The sequence below is a fragment of the Ursus arctos genome, chromosome X, assembly GCF_023065955.2.
Source record: "Ursus arctos isolate Adak ecotype North America chromosome X, UrsArc2.0, whole genome shotgun sequence".
NCBI classification, from domain to species: Eukaryota; Metazoa; Chordata; class Mammalia; order Carnivora; family Ursidae; genus Ursus; species Ursus arctos.
This window is the reverse complement of record NC_079873.1, coordinates 103,274,799-103,292,559: the sequence shown is the minus strand read 5'-3', so window position 1 is coordinate 103,292,559 and position 17,761 is coordinate 103,274,799. Positions and strand designations below refer to the sequence as shown.

The following is a 17,761-nucleotide window of genomic DNA, read 5'->3' as shown; positions in this document are numbered from 1 at the left end:
CAGAGGTTATGTAATTTTCACAAAGTCCTATAGACAGTTATAAAGTTAAGGTTTAAATCCAGGTTTACCTGCTCCAAGTTCATGTTCCTTCTCTTTCTATCTAATTTGGTAATCTTGAATGAGTCACTCAGCCTCACTCAGCTAAGGTTTTTCTCTGTAACAGGAGAAGTTTAGACCAAGTCAGTGGTTTTCAATCCTAGCTACCATTAGAGTTGCCTGAGGAGCTTTAAAAAAATAATGCACAGGCTGCACCCAAACTAATTAAATCACTCATTGGAGTGGGCCCAGGATTTTCTTGTTTGACTCCCAAGTTGAGTCTAATGTGCTGTCAGAGTTGAGAATCACTGAAAGTGTGTGATATTAGAATCCTTCCATTTCTTAAAAACTCAGAAGCAGAAGTCTCAAGAGATTCAATTTCCCCCTTTTTGGCTAAAATCAAATTTCTCCAGTGCCCATGACTAAGACATTTCAGATTCCTACTCACTAGGTTATCTTCCTTTTCCTTTTAAACTTCTCCTATAGAACAAAAGACCAATACAGTGAATTCTTGAAATAACAGATATTTTTAAAATTAACAGAAACTTTATAAGTTCCCTGAATCCCTTTACCCCTTTTATTGACTAAGTAAAGGGGAAGAGAGCATCATGAGAACCTGATTATTCTGAGCCACACTGATAAGACAGACAGTGGTAGCAAAGTGAGGAAGCTAGAGATGCTCATACCCAAGGAGGCTCCCAAATCATCCACTTGCCAACTTGGATAAATGTCAAGCGGGGACCTTGGCCTGATCTACAAGTGAGGCTCATTTAGTTTTGCATAGGAGCTGTAATCACTAGTTGTTGAGCTCTCCAAATCTTGAGCTGGGAGAATTATTGTAAGAGCTGAATGGAGAGAATGGATTACACAAAATAAATCCTTGCAGATAAAAAATCAACACTAAAAAAAAACCCTTGACCATCACACTTTGTTTTGTTGGGCCGTGAACTGTAGAATTTTGCTTGGAAAATGCTTGGATACATATAAATAGCCAGACGGAGCTGGCAGATAAAACAGGCTTTATGTATAAGATGAGTGAGTAGAAAGCATACTTTTTTAGCAGAGGGAGAATCATCTCATTAAGTAGGTTTGTAATGACTCTCTATAGCCAAATTTATCTCACTTTAGTTAATGATTTCCCAGACGAGCTTACTTTCTCTGCTGTCTTTCATACTTCCCTCTAAATGCTGCAGGATTGACTCTGGACCTCGCCTCTCCAGCCAGAAATTTGAAGAAGGACTCACTGGTATCAAAAGACAAAAAAACCTAGAAAGCATGGTTTATAGTCTGGCTGACTTTGTAAGCCAAATCATTCTGGTACCCATAAATATTTTTGTAAATGTTTACGCCATCATTGTCAAATTAATTCTGAAATGGTTCTTTCAGTAAGCATGAACAGAGAATTTAGTAACTATAAACTGAATTAAACAACCCTTCTCTCAGGGACCTTGGTTCTGAGAATTCCAGAAAGTAAGAATTTAAAGTGAGTGGGATTTCCCCCCAACTGTCTTCCTAGCAAAAATGACTGAAAATTGGGCATAGCTGAGTTGTCACAACACAAGTAAAGAACAGAATTAAAGAACTCTGGATGGGACAGACAGACGGGTCTGTCTTTATCATTTAGGCGTCATGGTCACCAAACCATTGAATAAAATTATTTCCATGTGCTGTGGAGCAGAGATAAGCGCCTTAGAGGCCACATGCTTCTGGCACTTTGGCCAGAGTCTGATGGGGGCTGTAGGGCTATCTCTGGGACATGTTAGATTTCTAGGAGGTCTGTCCCAAGCAAACATCTTAATTTCAAACACTTTTGCAATTCTGCTCAGATCTTCCACCTCCTGCAACTCGAGAACGACCACCAGGGTGCAAAACAGTATTTGTGGGTGGCCTGCCTGAAAATGGGACAGAGCAGATCATCGTGGAAATGTTCGAGCAGTGTGGAGAGATCATTGCTATTCGGAAGAGCAAAAAGAACTTTTGTCACATTCGCTTTGCTGAGGAATACATGGTGGACAAAGCCCTTTATCTTTCTGGTAGGTGTTTAGTTATGAACAGTCTGCCTACCAGGCACAATGCAGAGATTGTGGATCAGTGTATTTGCATCTGTGGCAGGTAAAGTTTGGGCTTAATGGTAGCCCCTCTTGCCTTCAGAGATGGAAAATGAGTGTTTCCACCCAACGTCTTACTTTAAAGTTCTTTGGCACTTCTCAGTTGTCTCTGTTGTCCAAAACTCCTTATTTGTCACATCTAAGGGCCTTGATTATCTGTCTTACCTTGCAGCACCATCTCCCAGTTCTTCCCTCACGTACCATGTCCTAAACACACTAAGCTAATTCTAGTTCTCAGAATGTGCCATGGTGCTTTATGCTTTTTCCTCTGACTATAATTACCTTTTCCATCCCACCTGCCATATATACATCCTCACACCCCAAAGCTCCAGCTCAAGCATAATCTCTTCTGAAAAGCTTTCTCTGACTTCTCTCCCCACTGTGCCCCAGGCTGGTCTGAGCACCCCTTCCTTAGCACTTCCACAGTACCCAATGTTTCCTCCTAGCATGACACCTATAGCACCATGCTAGGACTGTCTCTTTCCACATCTGTCTCCCTGAGCAGAGTATGAACTCCTTAAGGGAAGGGACTGTGTCTTATCTAATTTTGAATCCCCAGTATCTAGGGGGAGGGGAGGTCAGTTAGATGCCTGTTGCAACAGGCCAGGGAAAATGTAATGAGGGTTTGAAAAAGTAGGCTGGTAAAGTAGGGAAGGAGAGGAGGAAGAAGATGTAGAATATTCCTTTTTTATTAAGTTTTTAATTTTAATTTCAGTTAGTTAACATATAGTGTTATATTAGTTTCAGGTAAACAATATAGTGATTCAACACTTCCATACATCACCCAGAGCTCATCCCAGCAAGTACACTCCTTAATCCCCATCACCTATTTCCTCCATCCCCGCACCCCCCTCCCCTCTGGTAACCATCAGATTGTTCTCTATTGTTAAGAGTTTGTTTCTTGGTTTGTCTCTCTCTTTTTCCCCCCTTTGCTCATTTGTTTTGTTTCTTAAATTCCACATATGAGTGAAATCATATGGTATTTGTCTCTCTGACTTATTTCACTTAGCATAATACTAACTCCATCCATGTCATTGCAAATGGCAAGATTTCATTCTTTTTATGGCTGAATAATATTCCATTGTAAAAATATACTACCTCTTCTTTATCCATTCATCTGTCAATGGACACTTGGGCTGCTTCCATAATTTGGCTATTGAGATGTATAATACTCTTATTACATTTGCTAAGTGCTGTAAAAGGTACAGAAGATTTGACAGCACTTAGGAATGATAATAGAGCATTCCACAATAGACTGTTTTAATAAGAACTTAAAGGTCTTGAAAAACTCTGAACAGTTGTACATAAAAGATGACATGCTGCTCAGGAGGTATCCATCTAAACATCATTGAAATCAGCTCTCTGGCAACAACTATGTCCTGGAAACATTCTCAAGGCTGCCAGGGGAAAGGGGATTGCAATCATCGGTGATGTAAAAACACTAAATTTTGCCCTTTAAATTTGAACCTGCTCCCTGAAAGCTCATAAGCGCTAGAAATCTCCTGAATTGGATGGCTGTTCTCCCACATTGTTTAAAAAAAAAAGGTTAAAACAAACAAAAATCCTTTAGAAAGGGGGCTGGGAATGTAGAAATAACCATTTTTTTTCTATTGGAGTTTGAGCATCTTAGGGAGCTAACGTTGTGCACCGTGTACCAATCTCCTAGCATCATAGTATCTGTCATGTGTTTATACCAAGCTTTCATATCATCCTTTTGTTTGATCCTCTTCATGATCCTGGGAGAATAGGCAAGGCAATCATTAATAGCCATTTTTCTGATGGCTCAGATGATCAAATAAGATGACTGAATGTGAAAGCGCATTGTAAACTGTAAAGAGCCCTAGCAAAATGTGCTTATGAAATGTATTTATTCTTCCTCTTTCTAAAAAGAATGTGTAGCGGTTTTAGTGTAAGGGGCATTATTCTTTATAACAGCTTCATTGAAGTATAATAATTGACATACAATGAACCTCACATATTTCAAAAATACAGTTTGGTTTTATTGACACATACATACAGCTGTGAAACTATCACTACAGTCAAAATAACGGACATGCCCACCTCCCCCAAAAGCTTCCTTCATATTCCTTTTGTGATCCATTCCTCCTGCCCCTCCCTTCTTCTCTCCCCAGGCCACCACTGCTCCATTCTCTGTCAGATTAGTGTGCATTTTCTAGCGTTTCATATAAATGGAATCATATATTATGTATGCTCTTCCTTCCTTGGTATAAACTCAAATTTCCATTTGATGTCATTTTCCCTGTGCTTGAATTTCCTTTAACAATTTTTATAGTGCAAGTCTGCTCCTGATTAATTCTTCAGCATTTGTATGTATCAAAAGGAATTTATTCCACCTTTCTGTTTGAAAGATATGTTCTCTGGACGTAGAATTCTGGGAGGACAGTTTTTTTTTTTTTCTGTCAGATGTTACTTCATTATCTTCTTGCTTGTATTGTTTCCAACAAGAAATATGATGTTATCTTTTTTGTTTCTCTGCTCATAATGTGTCTTAAGTCTATGGAAGCTTTTATTTATTTATTTATTTTAAATAATTCTTATTTTGTTATATTAGTCACCATACAGTACATCCCCAGAAGCTTTTAAGATATGCTCTTTTTTTATTATGGTGTTGAGAAATTTGATTATTATATGCCTGGTATAATGTCCTTCATGTTTCTTATGCTTGAGTTTCCTTGAAATTCTTAGATCTCTGAGTTTTCATTAAATTTGGACATTTTTCTGCCCTTATTTCTTCAAATATTTTTTTTCTATTCCCTCCCCTCTTTCCGGGCAGGGCCCCAGTTAGGGTGTAGTAGGCCCCTTGAAGTTGTCCCACATCTCACTGGTACTCTGTTCATTTTCTTTCAGTGCTTTTCCTCTGTATTTCATTTTGAATAGCTTATATTGCTGTGTCTTCAAGTTCATTAATCTTTTCTTCAGCAGTGTCTAATTGCCATTAGTCCTATTCAGTGAATTTTTTTCAACTCAGACATTGTACTTCAAATCTCTAGAAATTTGATTTTGGTTCTTTTTTATGTATTTTGTGTTACTAGTTAATATGGTAACATTGTCTCTAACTTCTTAAGCGTATGAAATTCAATTATAATAGTTGTTTTTATGTCCCTGTATATTAATTATATTATCTGTATCACTTGTGGGTCCATTTTGATTGGTTGATTTTTTAATCTTTCTTGTGATTTTCCTGCTTCTTTGAATATTGGATAATTTTTTTATTGGATGCCAAACATTGTGAATTTTACCATATTGGGTACAAGATATTTTTCATTCCTGTATGTATTCTTGAACTTTGTTCTGGGATGCAGTTAATTAACTTGGAAAAATTTTTTATCCTTTTAGGTCTTGTTTTTTAAGCTTTGTTCAGCAGAACCAGAGCAGGATTTAGTCTAGGGCTCATTTTTCTCCACTAAGGCAAAACCCTTCTGACTACTCTACTCAATACTCTGTGAATTATTCATTTTTTTCTGCTCTGGCTTGTGGGGAAAGGAACTATTGCCAGCTCTGTGTGAGCTCTGGGGATTGTTACCTCTAATCCACAGGTAGTTTCCACATACACACACACATGCAGACTTCAATGTGAGCTAAATAATAATGGAGGACCCTCTGCAGATCTCTGAAGTTATTTCTCTGTATAGCTTTCCTCTTTCCAGTACTCTGCCATATAAACTCTGTCTATCATAGCCTCCCTGGATTCCTAGTTCAATCTCTTCAACTCGGGGAGATCAACATGCTTTGACTGAGTTCCTCTCTCTGTCCTGAGGCCTGGAAACTCTCTCCGTGTAATAAACTGGAGAAATCATAGGGATCACTTCATTTGCTTCTTGTCTCTCAGTGATCTCTGTCTCATTGCCCAATGTCCAATGTCTTAAAAACCATTGTTTCATATGTATTTTCCATATTTTTAGTTATTTAAGGCAGGAGTTGGTCTGCAAGCTTATGCTGAGAATGAAGTAAAATACATGTGTGTGGAAGGAGCTAGCTCAGCTTCTGAAACTTAAGTTAATAAAAACTTAATAAATGTTTTTCACTTTTTTGTTAAGAGGTTTAACTTGGGTAGTACAGCTGGCACAAAAAGTGGAGATATGGACTTGAATCCTGGTTTTCTGAATCCTGGTCTTATAACACTGGATTACAAGCACACTACCTCTTTTTTTTTAAGGATCCCAAATTATATATCACCTGGCTCACATACCACTCCCCATCATATCCATTTTTTTACCAGAAAAAAAAAATGTTCAGGGTTGCCAAATACATCTAGGAAGCAATTTGGGGGATTGAAATGCCAAGCTGCTCCATTTAAATTTTATCAAAATTCTATGTAGTGGTATGACTGACATTCCTGAAGTTATTCAAAGACACCACAGTTTGAGGCTACCTTTCCCATTCTTTCCAACCCACGGTGCCGTATAAGGTTCATTCTTAATACCATTACCCCTAGAGCCTCCCCCTATCAGAGGTAGGGTGGCAGATGGAGGAATATAACTCCTATGAACAAGATTGACCCAACCCACAGAATAGTAAACTGTGATCAGAAATGAAACTATACCCCAAGTCATTTGATGGTTCACCTCACTAGTAGTGGGGAGAGAATTTAAGGTTATGTGGTCACTTGAAATTGCCACAGCCACATTGGAAGCACTGAACTGGGAAAAGTACTTAACAGTTGTTCACCCACTGAGGTAACTTGTACTTCTCTCTCTCCCTCTTCTGCACTTAGGTTACCGCATTCGCCTGGGCTCTAGCACTGACAAGAAGGACACAGGCAGGCTCCACGTCGATTTTGCACAGGCTCGAGATGACCTGTATGAGTGGGAATGCAAACAGCGTATGCTCGCAAGGGAGGAGCGCCACCGTAGAAGGATGGAAGAAGAAAGATTGCGCCCACCATCCCCACCACCAGTGGTCCACTATTCAGATCATGAATGCAGCGTTGTTGCTGAAAAACTAAAAGGTACAGAAAGCACTTGAGCTTTGTGATTAAAAGAACTCTTTTCTTTGGGGGAAATTTAATAGATATATTTGTATTTTTGGCAATTATCCTTTGAATTTCCCACTAACGGATTCTAAGCATTTCTTGTGTTGGAGTTTTGCAGGTAGAGAGGTGTACCTTGTAACTGAAGAGCCAGAAAAATTTGTCACTCACACCTGTGTCTCTACTCCTTCGCTGCCTCAAGGGATGGCATTTTGCTCTCCATACATAAGATGACTAGGACAAGATGCATTTTTCCCACTTTTCTACATCAGAGAATTTTAGCTGTGATTCATGACTTGGGACCTGTCAGCATCCCATTTCATTGTGGATAACAAGTTAGTTTTGAATTCTAAATCAGAATGATAGAAGTTGATGTCACCCTGGAAAACTCTGGTAAAAATTCCCTTTCCACAGATGAGAAAATGGGGGCCCAGAGAGTGGTCACAGTGTCCATTCTTAGATGGCTCAGAGACTTAGCTACCACCAACCAAAAGACAACTTCTTTAATCACTTAAAATGGCCAACTTATTTCATGCAGTAACTATGGAGACTTCGAGACATTGCTAAATCAGACCGTTCTCCCTTTAGTTTTTGTTCCTGTTCCCCCTGCTTGACTCTCAGAGCCATTATTCCAATTTAACATTAATTGCCCTGCCTGGTCTCCTGTGTTAGTAGTTCAAATCCAGTCTTTTTCATTCTCCAAGTATGGTTGATTTTATTGGATGAATGCTGGTGTCCTATTGATGTTGTTGATGATAGCAACCTGGCTCTAACGGTATGAATTTTCCCTGCTTCTTGTGCTCTAGACTCAGCACAATGCTGCTAATTCCACTGTCCAAATAGGTCTCATTCACCAAACTTGTTTGCAACATATAGCCTAAGGGATTCACACATTTAAGAAATCCTTTGTTTGAATTGATTTTGTCTTCCTGTAAGAGAAGAGAGACACAGAGTAGAGATACAGAAACAATGGTACATTTTGAAAAGCTGGAATGGCTGAAAGTATTGGTAAAACGTCATATTCATAGGACACCAAACAAGTCAGTTTGAATTTTTTTTAAAGAATGAATGTGCTGGTGTGCGGACCTCATGCAAGAAATGAGCAGCAAACATAAAGATTGTATGCAAATAATGAAATAAAAAGCTATCCTAAAGAGGAGGCTTAACTCTCATTATATGTCTGCACTGAGAAATGGCAAGAGGCAAGAAGTTCAAATCGCAGTGAGAGCTATTTCCAGTGGACATAAAGGTTTCTAGCCAGACAGAGATGTGGAGCCCTAGAACAGGCCTTCAGTAGGATGCTAATGGATCTCTCTCTCAGGAGCCTCTAACAGAATATATAAGTGCCTATATCAGGAAGCTGGACCAGAAGCTTTGGATAAGCTGTGCTACTACTTTAACATCAGAGAACAACTCCTAACTAGCTGCAGAAATCTACTTGGAGGATTCCTCAGGCAAGAGAATCAGGATGTGGAGAAATGTAGAAATAGAATGAATTACATCAAACTGGATTGTGACTGGGACTGAGTGAAAAGCCTGGGGCTATGGACTGAATGCAGGAGTGATGCTATAAAAGGTTAAAAATCTACGTGTTGATGCCTAAAGAACTACCCATGTAACTCTTTCTTAAGGCTTCTTCCAACATTATAATTTCATGGATCCAGGATAAAGTTACTATCAAATTCAAGTTAAACTCAAGATTCAGGTTTACTTTTCCTTATTATAAAAACAGGACTGTAGGGTTCTGAAGTTCTCTCGTGGATAATTCATACATTACACACCTGCACACACACACACACAATCAGAGAGGTTAAGAAATTCACAATATGTGAAAACTCTAATCGGTAAACTTTTACTCTAATCAGTAAACTCTATATCCGTAAAGAAAACATTAAAAAAAAAAAGAAGAAGAAACAATTCTCTTTCTGAAAATTCTTCATAGACTACAACCAGTCTGACTACTTTTGGGGTCTTTCGTCCTTTCAGCCTGCCTGCCGCCTGTGTGTGCACGCACGGCTCCTCATCCTCCGCAGTTCGTTTAACAACCACTTCCAACGATTGCCAGCATGTTGGGTAGATAGAGACATGGTTACTTTTGATGATTTGAAAAATCTTCTTTTTTCAGATGATTCTAAATTCTCAGAAGCTGTGCAGACCTTGCTGACCTGGATTGAACGAGGAGAGGTGAATCGTCGCAGCGCCAACAACTTCTACTCTATGATCCAGTCGGCCAACAGCCACGTTCGCCGCCTGGTGAATGAGAAAGCTTCCCATGAGAAAGACATGGAAGAAGCAAAGGAGAAATTCAAGCAGGCCCTTTCTGGAATTCTCATTCAATGTGAGTAGAAGTCAGAGTTCTGTGGAAGGGTGAGAGGGCGCTTCACTTAGGCGCCACATTCTCCGCCAAGGAACCAGGCTTACAAAGCCATCCTGTGTCAAGGGGCAAGGATCCCTTCTTCACTGCCTTGTGGTCTCCTTGTATTGCCAAATGCCCAAACTCCAGTTTAATGGGATACATGTGGGAACCTCCTATGTTCATTTTTCCTGGTATATCTCCTTCGGCTCCTTAGAAACACCAGTAGCTAGACCACAATCCTGTGCTTTTACTTTTGCTTGTTTTCAAAGTAAGTTATAAGCAGCCTCAGGCCTCAGTGGAAAGTTTGGTATTTCATTGCTAAAGTTAGAATACAGTATCAGCATTTATAAGCTTCTCTGCTTCAGATTTGCATCATTATCCTATTATGTTTTTTCAGGTACTACATTTTATTGAAAGTGTAATTATGTTTCCCAGGGTGATTGAATAAATGCCAGATTTGCTACTTCTACCTGTTGTTTTCACTTCACTTTCTTCTATTTTTTTTTTCTGGATGTTGTAGACACTGGGTGGGATGAGAAGCCACCAAAATGGCCATTTTCCAAAAGAAGTACTGCTCCTAGCAGCTCTTTCTGCCCATGGGTCCTGTCCCCGTGCTTTAATAAAACCACCTTTTTGCACCAGAAAAAAAAAAGAAAAGAAAGAAGAAGAAGTACTACTCCAAACCTTTCCAAGGTCTCTTAAATGAGACAGATCAGAAAAATTCTCAAGTGATGTTTTTAGTTCAACATATTATACAACTATGCACTCATATCTTTTGAGTAAGGAACTACATTCACTTTAAGAATAAGAGTATAGTTTTATGATTTGGCTTTTAAACAATTAAGGCCCACTCTTCTCATATGTGACTCCCCACACTTGACTCATACATAATTAGGATTAAGGAAGAGTTCTTTTATTTTCCATTTTTATTTTGAAAATATATATGGGCATAGCATCCAGGCAGAGAAAGCACATGTTTTTAGGACTTCAAAACAAATAGAAAAAAAAAACAGCAAGCATCATGGGACTATAAATCCTTAACTCATTTATAGCCCTTGTTCAGGGCTATAAAGAAAAAAAAATAACACCTCTGGATTTTCTTACTGTGAATACCCACCCAGGAAGAGGCTCTTGTCCTTCTATTCCTCTCCCCAAAAAGTCATGTCTAAGTTTCCCTTCTCTTGAACTGGTTAGGTAAAAGCACCAGAATATTTGTACATACTTCTCTGTTTGACATTTTTTAAGAGACTCTGAAAAATATGCTTTAGGACTGCACTTACACAGTATTCTTCCATAAAACTTCTATTTCTCCAGTCAACAAACCCATCTACGTAGACTTAAAATAGATTCCATTCATCTTAGGTTCCCACTTGATGCTTCTGCTTAAATATACCTCAGAATAACAAAAGGATGGACTCTGTTGAAGTGAGGTATGCAAGTTCATTTTGGAAGGCTAGTTTATGAAAGAAGCCAGTGGTCAGAAGGAGCTGATACAAGTTTGCCGCTCACTGCCATGCTGTGCTGGTCATTAACACTAAATCACTTTCACCACAACTCTTGCTTCACCTGCCTGGATGAATACAGACTGCCTGTATTAAAACTTTAGTTACCATTTCACCCCAAACCTTTTGGAGTTCCCTTTCTTCATTCTCTGTACTGATATCTCTGCCTTAGAGTCTTCTTTAAGATCGTGGTACTCCAACACATGTAACCTTTTCTGAGCACAACCATAGTCTACTGGTGTCATACGAGAAGATACAACAAGCCTGATGCTTCTCTTATTTCTTTTCTCCTCTCTCTTGCGACCCCTGGATGATACTCCAACCTGATTCAACTGCTGATCTGATGCTGCAGTTGAGCAGATAGTAGCTGTGTACCATTCTGCCTCCAAACAAAAGGCATGGGACCATTTCACAAAAGCCCAGCGTAAAAACATCAGCGTTTGGTGCAAACAAGCTGAGGTTGGTAACTTTTTACTCTGGTAGCCCTCCAGGGGGACAGTTTCTTTCTTTAACAAGTTATTGATTTGGAATTTAGTCAGAATTAAATAGTGCCAAGCTCCCATGGTCACAACAAGGCTCTAATGAAACACTAAGATGTGTTCTATAGCCTGTCACTGTGACGAGACCATGTGCTGCCAAAAGGGTAATAAATGTGCATGTGTTGTCTTGAATGCATTCTGCTGGATGAAAACCTGAGTAGTGAAAATGTAGCTGTGATAATTGTAAGTTTACTAAGCTAGCTAGTCTTGGGTACAACAATAATTACTAACCTCTGTGTCTAGTGTTAGTAATATTAGGGCTATCTTACATTTATTAGAGCATCTTGACAATTGAGGCTGGTATTACATTGGAGCATTGAAATTTCTGAGCCTCTTTGATCAAATCCACTCAGTCATCTTTACAGGTGGCAGCTTTAGAGGTAACAGAGGACTCCGAGTTCAGATTAAGGTTGACACCCAGCTCTGCACTTGTGCTCAGGTGACTTTTAGCATAGAATATGTCTGATGTGATTAGGTTGCTATCCTGAGTCCAAGATTTAAAACCAAGATGGGAGGTTTGTTTTCATGGATCTGCCTTTGAAATGGTGTTACCTATATGTCAAGGTCTTCTGTTCCTATGGGCAGCTTCCTTACCCTGTCCCTGACACTTTCGATCTGTGTATGCAGCAACTTTTACAACTTTGTTTCTGAGTCCTCTTTGCTAGTGTGGTAGCAGTCTCATTATATCTATCAGTGCAGGTTGTCATATTCCTTAATGTTTATATAGCATTTGTAAGGCATTTGCATTTTATAAAGCACTTTCATGTTGGTTGCCTCACTTACATGAGCTTCCCAGTAGCTATGGTGTAGTGAAAAGAGCACTGAATCTGGAGTCAGAGAATCTATGATCGCAGCTCTGACACATTGCAGCTCTGTGACTTTGACCAAGTTAGTCATCCATCCTTGGTCAGTCTCTATTTCTTCATCTGTAAATTGGAGGTAATAATGAAACCAGTCTTGTGGGACTAAATGAGATAAGAGATGTGTAGAGTTTGAAAAATGTAAATGCTATATAAATGGCAAATAGTAATATTTCAGTTTATCATTCACAACTCCATAAGGGATAATAAGTAGGTATGATAGTCATGGTTTACATGTGAAGAAACTGAGACACAGAAACGTCAAACGATGTGCACAAATTACACAGCTAGTAAGTGATCAGTTCAAGACTAGAAATTCTTCTCGGAGTGCTGGTATAAACTGCCTTGTTCTCTTGAGTGAGTCATTTAATCTTTGTGGACCTCGATTTCCTAACCCATAAAATGAAGATAGCAATCTATTCTTTCTGTCCTTCATGAGAATACATGACATAGTTTGTGTGGCAACAATTTGAAAACTATGACGAGCATTTAGAGGAAAATAAGCCAAACCGTTTTCATAAACTGATAGCTTCTGAGCCATCAGTTCTGGCTCAGCAAAGGGATCTGGGAGTCACTGAGAACTCCCTGAAGACATCAGCCCAATGGTTAAGTACAGTCATACAAAGCTAGTAAGGTTTTAAATTATTTTTAAAAAGAGAATTAGGAACAAAACAGGGAGCTACTGTCTTATAGTAGCACAAGATGATTTTAGAATCCTAGCTAGGACTACCCAACTTTGTTGAGCCTCAACAAACAAAATTCAACATTTCAATTCAAACGTTAACTGAAGCACATTCTCTGTCTCAGGCATCATGACAGGCAATTCAGGACTAGATGGTCTTTGCCCTCAGGGAGCTAGAAAGGTAAAGAAAGATATGGGGGCGGAGAGTAGAGTTTAATACCCTAAATTGAAAATATCTAAACTCTTGAGTCTGAACAGTTCAGAAGAATAAAGGTTGAGGAAAAATGCTCAATATGTCTTATAATTGTAGAAAAGCAGTAGTAAGTCTCTACTTTTCTTTAGTACACATACATGTGTGTTCATTCTCAGGGTTGGAAGAAGCTGTCTGAAGTGCCCCACCCATTGCAGAAAGCCCTGCCAGTACAATAATGTCTTTTCAGAGGAGGAAGGGAGCCTCTGATTTGAGCACTGACTTGTCCAGACCACAGCCCTTCTATAAATGACTTTGCAATAAAATATTTCCATGAATATTATTTGTCAAGGCTCTCTATAGAGAACTATAGTTCTGTCAAGCCTACCTATCTGGTGGGTACATACTTGAATTTAATTACCTTCTCAGTAAAGATAGCCAGTAAGCTGGACATTTCTCGGGGCCTGTAGAGAATGAGAGCTATCCATCCTATCATCTAATATTGTAGCACAGCTTCCTTGGCAGAGCGATGAGGATAAAGGACATGGCTAGCATGACTTGCCAAGAGCTTCGTGTTTCATGATGTATTTTGTAGACTTTGTGGAAATCTAGAAAAATGCTTTCTGCCTATTGGATTGGACTAAATTAAGGCCTACTTGAATACCTCAATCTTGATAAGTAAAACTACTGAGAGTGGAACATAGCTTATGACCTTCCTCTGGCATTATATTTCCTAAATCTAAAAAAACCTCTTCTATTTCACATGGGTACCTCTTTAAATCATGGCTTTTTTTAACCTCTGCATACTTTAACTTGATAATAGGAAACTAAAAAATAACCACCGTCCTCTTATATTGGGGCTATCTCTGAGCACCCTACTGTGAACCAGAGCATCTCAGTGACTTATATCAACTAGACCAACTTTTTCTTGGCCTGAGGTTCAAAGCTACAACTCCTAAGTCGCTCCTTGTCTTATTGTCATCCTACCAGCAGCCAACAGTGCCTTACTTGCTGAGAGCAGGGTTATGGATTAAGAAAGAAAAGTCCCCACATTCAGGGAGCTCAGGTGCTCACCTTGGTAGATATGCTGGGCGTACTAGTTTGCTAATGGGTCTTTCATTGGTTTACTTTCCTGATTTGTATGTGCATGAGACTCCTGCTGATACGATTGAAAAGGGTGGTAAGAGAAAGCTAAAGTTTCTCTCTTTACTAAAAGTTCATGTCTACAGTGACTTTACTGAAAGCTCTCTGTATTGTAGGAACTTTTTTCTATAGAACTGTTTAAAACCTGTGTGTTTCTCTCACTGAGAAGCTGGCTCAATTAGAAGCTAAACCTTGGATGATATACAGAAACTAGAGCCATAGCAGTAGGCACTAGAACAGACCCCCTCGCATCCTCTCCAATAGGAGATGTTATATCGTCAGGGCCAGAGGAAAAGGGACTTGACGATTGCTAGCATTCTTGTAAAATGAGATACTGTGATTACTAAAATAACTTTCTCTCTAGATTTCCAAGCCTACCATTCCAAACTCTGAAGAACTGTTTGCAGATAGATTGTTCAAGTCATCCCCACACCCTCGTTTTAACCATGTGTTCTAACACTAGCTATTAGCTTTCAGCCATCAGAACACCTACTAACACTATTTGGATCTGATTTTTATTTCCATATGTATCATACAAAAAGCATTAGGAACTTGTGTTTGTACCTTGCTTCATTGGTCTGAATGATAGCTCAGATTCAAATTTCTATGTAAGTGTAGAAGCTATCTGTTCCTTTCCATTCCTTCATCTGACCCTTTCCTCACCAAGTATCCTGTTAATGTTGAAAGTCTAGTAAGTACAGTTTTGTTAAACAATTAGTAAGGAACTTTGCTTTACTGATAACCATGTTCCTATCATAACACATGAGTAAGATGAATTTAAGTTCACATAACTTGTTGTGAAACTACAGAGTTAGATACTTAATGTGCAATGATTGTGATTTGCTTACTTTATGATAAATTAAAAACAGCTGGTACAAAGGTGATTCTTTCCATGCATTTTCCTCTGTCTCGGGTTTCAGTTTAATTCTATGTAAAAGTGCTTTCTCCTCCATTGTGGAGCAGTGTGTGAATTTCTAAGCATCAGAAAAAGTTACCATTAAAACAAACTCAAAGGCATTATAATGCATTTTTACAAATCACTAACAGTTTGCTGTTTGAATGAAAAATATCGCAGGTTGACTGGGGGCAGGAGAATGGAATAGAAACTTCAGGAGTGCTATCTTTCCTTTTTCAATATAGTCTTTCAGTGACATGGCCCAGTCAATTTCAGGTAGAGATTTAAAAATGAAAACTTCTGGAAAATGTTTTTGCCTGCCATTGCCACTCTTTTGGCTTCAGCCCTGGATCAAAATGTCAGGATGGAAAAGGGGGCAAATCTGGGAGGCAGCTACTTCCCTTGCTGCCTGCACTTCAGTGGCTCAGAGTCCTCCTACCTGCACCTATGCCCCAGCTAGGTAGAGTGCCTTCCTTAGGGAAATGTTACCTTTTAGTCCTTCACTCTGAAGATATTTGTTAGGGTTTGCTTCCCAAAATAGAGCTTTTTTGACCCAACCAGAAAGACAGAAAACAGGTATCTTGGATATCAAGTGCTTTAAAAGTAAGGCTTTCATAGAATTAAAAACATACTTGCTTTACTTAGGGGTACTGTCATTTACTAAATGCTCCTCATGAGTTTACCTTAATATGGTACCCTATAACCTCTGATGTTCTCTTTGCCTTCATCCCATCCATGTGACTTCCATTGAATATTTATAGGAGAGTAACGATACAGGGCTTAGTTTCTTTGTAGCTGAGAGGGGTTTGCCTGGTGGTTAGAAGGCTCTAAGCTCTGCCTAGTTCTTATGTTCCATAGATGAGAGAAATCATATGATAATTGTCTTTCTCTGCTTGACTTATTTCACTTAGCATTATCTCCTCCAGTGCTGTCCATGTTGCAGCAAATGTTGAGAAATCGTTCTTTCTGATAGCTGAGTAATATTCTTTGTATATATGGACCACAACTTCTTAATCCATTCATCTGTTGAAGGGCATCTTGTTTCTTTCCACGATTTGGCTATTGTGGACAATGCTGCTATGAACATTGGGGTGCATATGGCCCTTCTCTTCACTACGTCTGTATCTTTGGGGTAAATACCCAGTAGTGCAATGGCTGGATCATAGGGTAGCTCCATTTTTAACTTTTTAAGGGACCTCCACACTGTTTTCCAGAGTGGCTGTACCAACTTGCATTCCCACCAACAATGTAGGAGGGATCCCCTTTCTCCACATCCTCTCCAACAATTGTTGTTTCTTGCCTTGTCAATTTTTGCCATTCTAACTGGCGTAAGGTGGTATCTTAGTGTGGTTTTGATTTGAATTTCCCTGATGGCTAATGGAACATAAGAACTAGGAAGATCGGTAGGGGAAGAAAGAGATAAAGAAAGGGGGGGGTAATCAGAAGGGGGAATGAAACATGAGAGACTATGGACTATGAGAAACAAACTGAGGGCCTCAGAGGGGAGGGGGTGGGGGAATGGGATAGGCTGGTGATGGGTAGTAAGGAGGGCATGTATTGCATGGTGTACTGGGTGTTATACGCAACTAATGAATCATGGAACTTTACATCAAAAGCCAGGGATGTACTGTATGGTGACTAACATAATATAATAAAAAAACATTAAAAAAAAAAAGAAGGCTCTAGGCTCTGCCACTTTGCATGCCTGACTGAACAGTGGAGAACAAGGGTCCCCTTAGTTTTTCTTACCCTCATTTTATTATCAGCTAAAGGAACTGCTAACTCTTGTTCCTGAAGTATTTTCAGGCATTGAGGTAAAATTTACCCATAGGTCTTTCTATTTCTGGAGATTTTTTGAAGATGCGAAAGACCTCTAGATAAGCTGTATCACTTAGTTATTGAGCTTTTTATACTTCTCAGAAGAGATTATGCTTTCTTGCCCAGCTGGAAGCAAAAAGATATTTTGTGGGTGCTGAGCAGCTACAGGGCATGTCTTTGCTCTCAGTTAGATCTTCCTGCCCTGGGACATTTCCCTAGAAGAAACACAATTTAGTCTTCTGAGAAACACAGTAACTTTCCCAGAATCAGATGACATGCTTGTGAATTCAGAGCTGGTCTCTGCTTACACCTTCCAACAGGCTACATTTTTGTTAGGCAACTAGGAGAGCCACAACTTTTCCTGATGCCACAAATTGTACAATATTCGAATTTGCCAGCGTCAAACCTCATTATAATCACCTTGCCAGTAACCGTTCTTTGATGATAACTGAAACCCAGACTCCTGAGACAGAATGAATTCCTAGAAATGAGCAATTCCTTTCTTCTCTATGCAATGAGTTTGAATAAGACATAGCAAATCTCTCTCTTGACACAGCCCTTTAAAGTTCATTTTTCTCAAGCAAGTCATTGTTTTCTTCTATTTTAAGTAATGCCCTTGCAGCACATGAGAGATGCTATGTT

General features: G+C 39.2%; 1 protein-coding gene across 17 annotated transcripts in view; it reads left to right on the top strand.

The window, feature by feature from the left end:
• The window catches only part of ENOX2 (ecto-NOX disulfide-thiol exchanger 2), a 264,447-nt gene that overhangs the window by 219,498 nt on the left and 27,188 nt on the right, over nt 1–17,761 (top strand). For 16 of the 17 annotated variants that reach the window (XM_057314455.1, XM_057314462.1, XM_057314484.1 and 13 more), the window contains 4 exons: nt 1,863–2,069; nt 6,880–7,113; nt 9,260–9,472; nt 11,345–11,451. In XM_057314455.1, coding sequence (XP_057170438.1) covers nt 1,863–2,069; nt 6,880–7,113; nt 9,260–9,472; nt 11,345–11,451 — 761 coding nt within the window. The remainder of the gene's footprint in view (nt 1–1,862; nt 2,070–6,879; nt 7,114–9,259; nt 9,473–11,344; nt 11,452–17,761) is intronic. The other variant, XM_057314488.1, reaches the window with a different exon arrangement.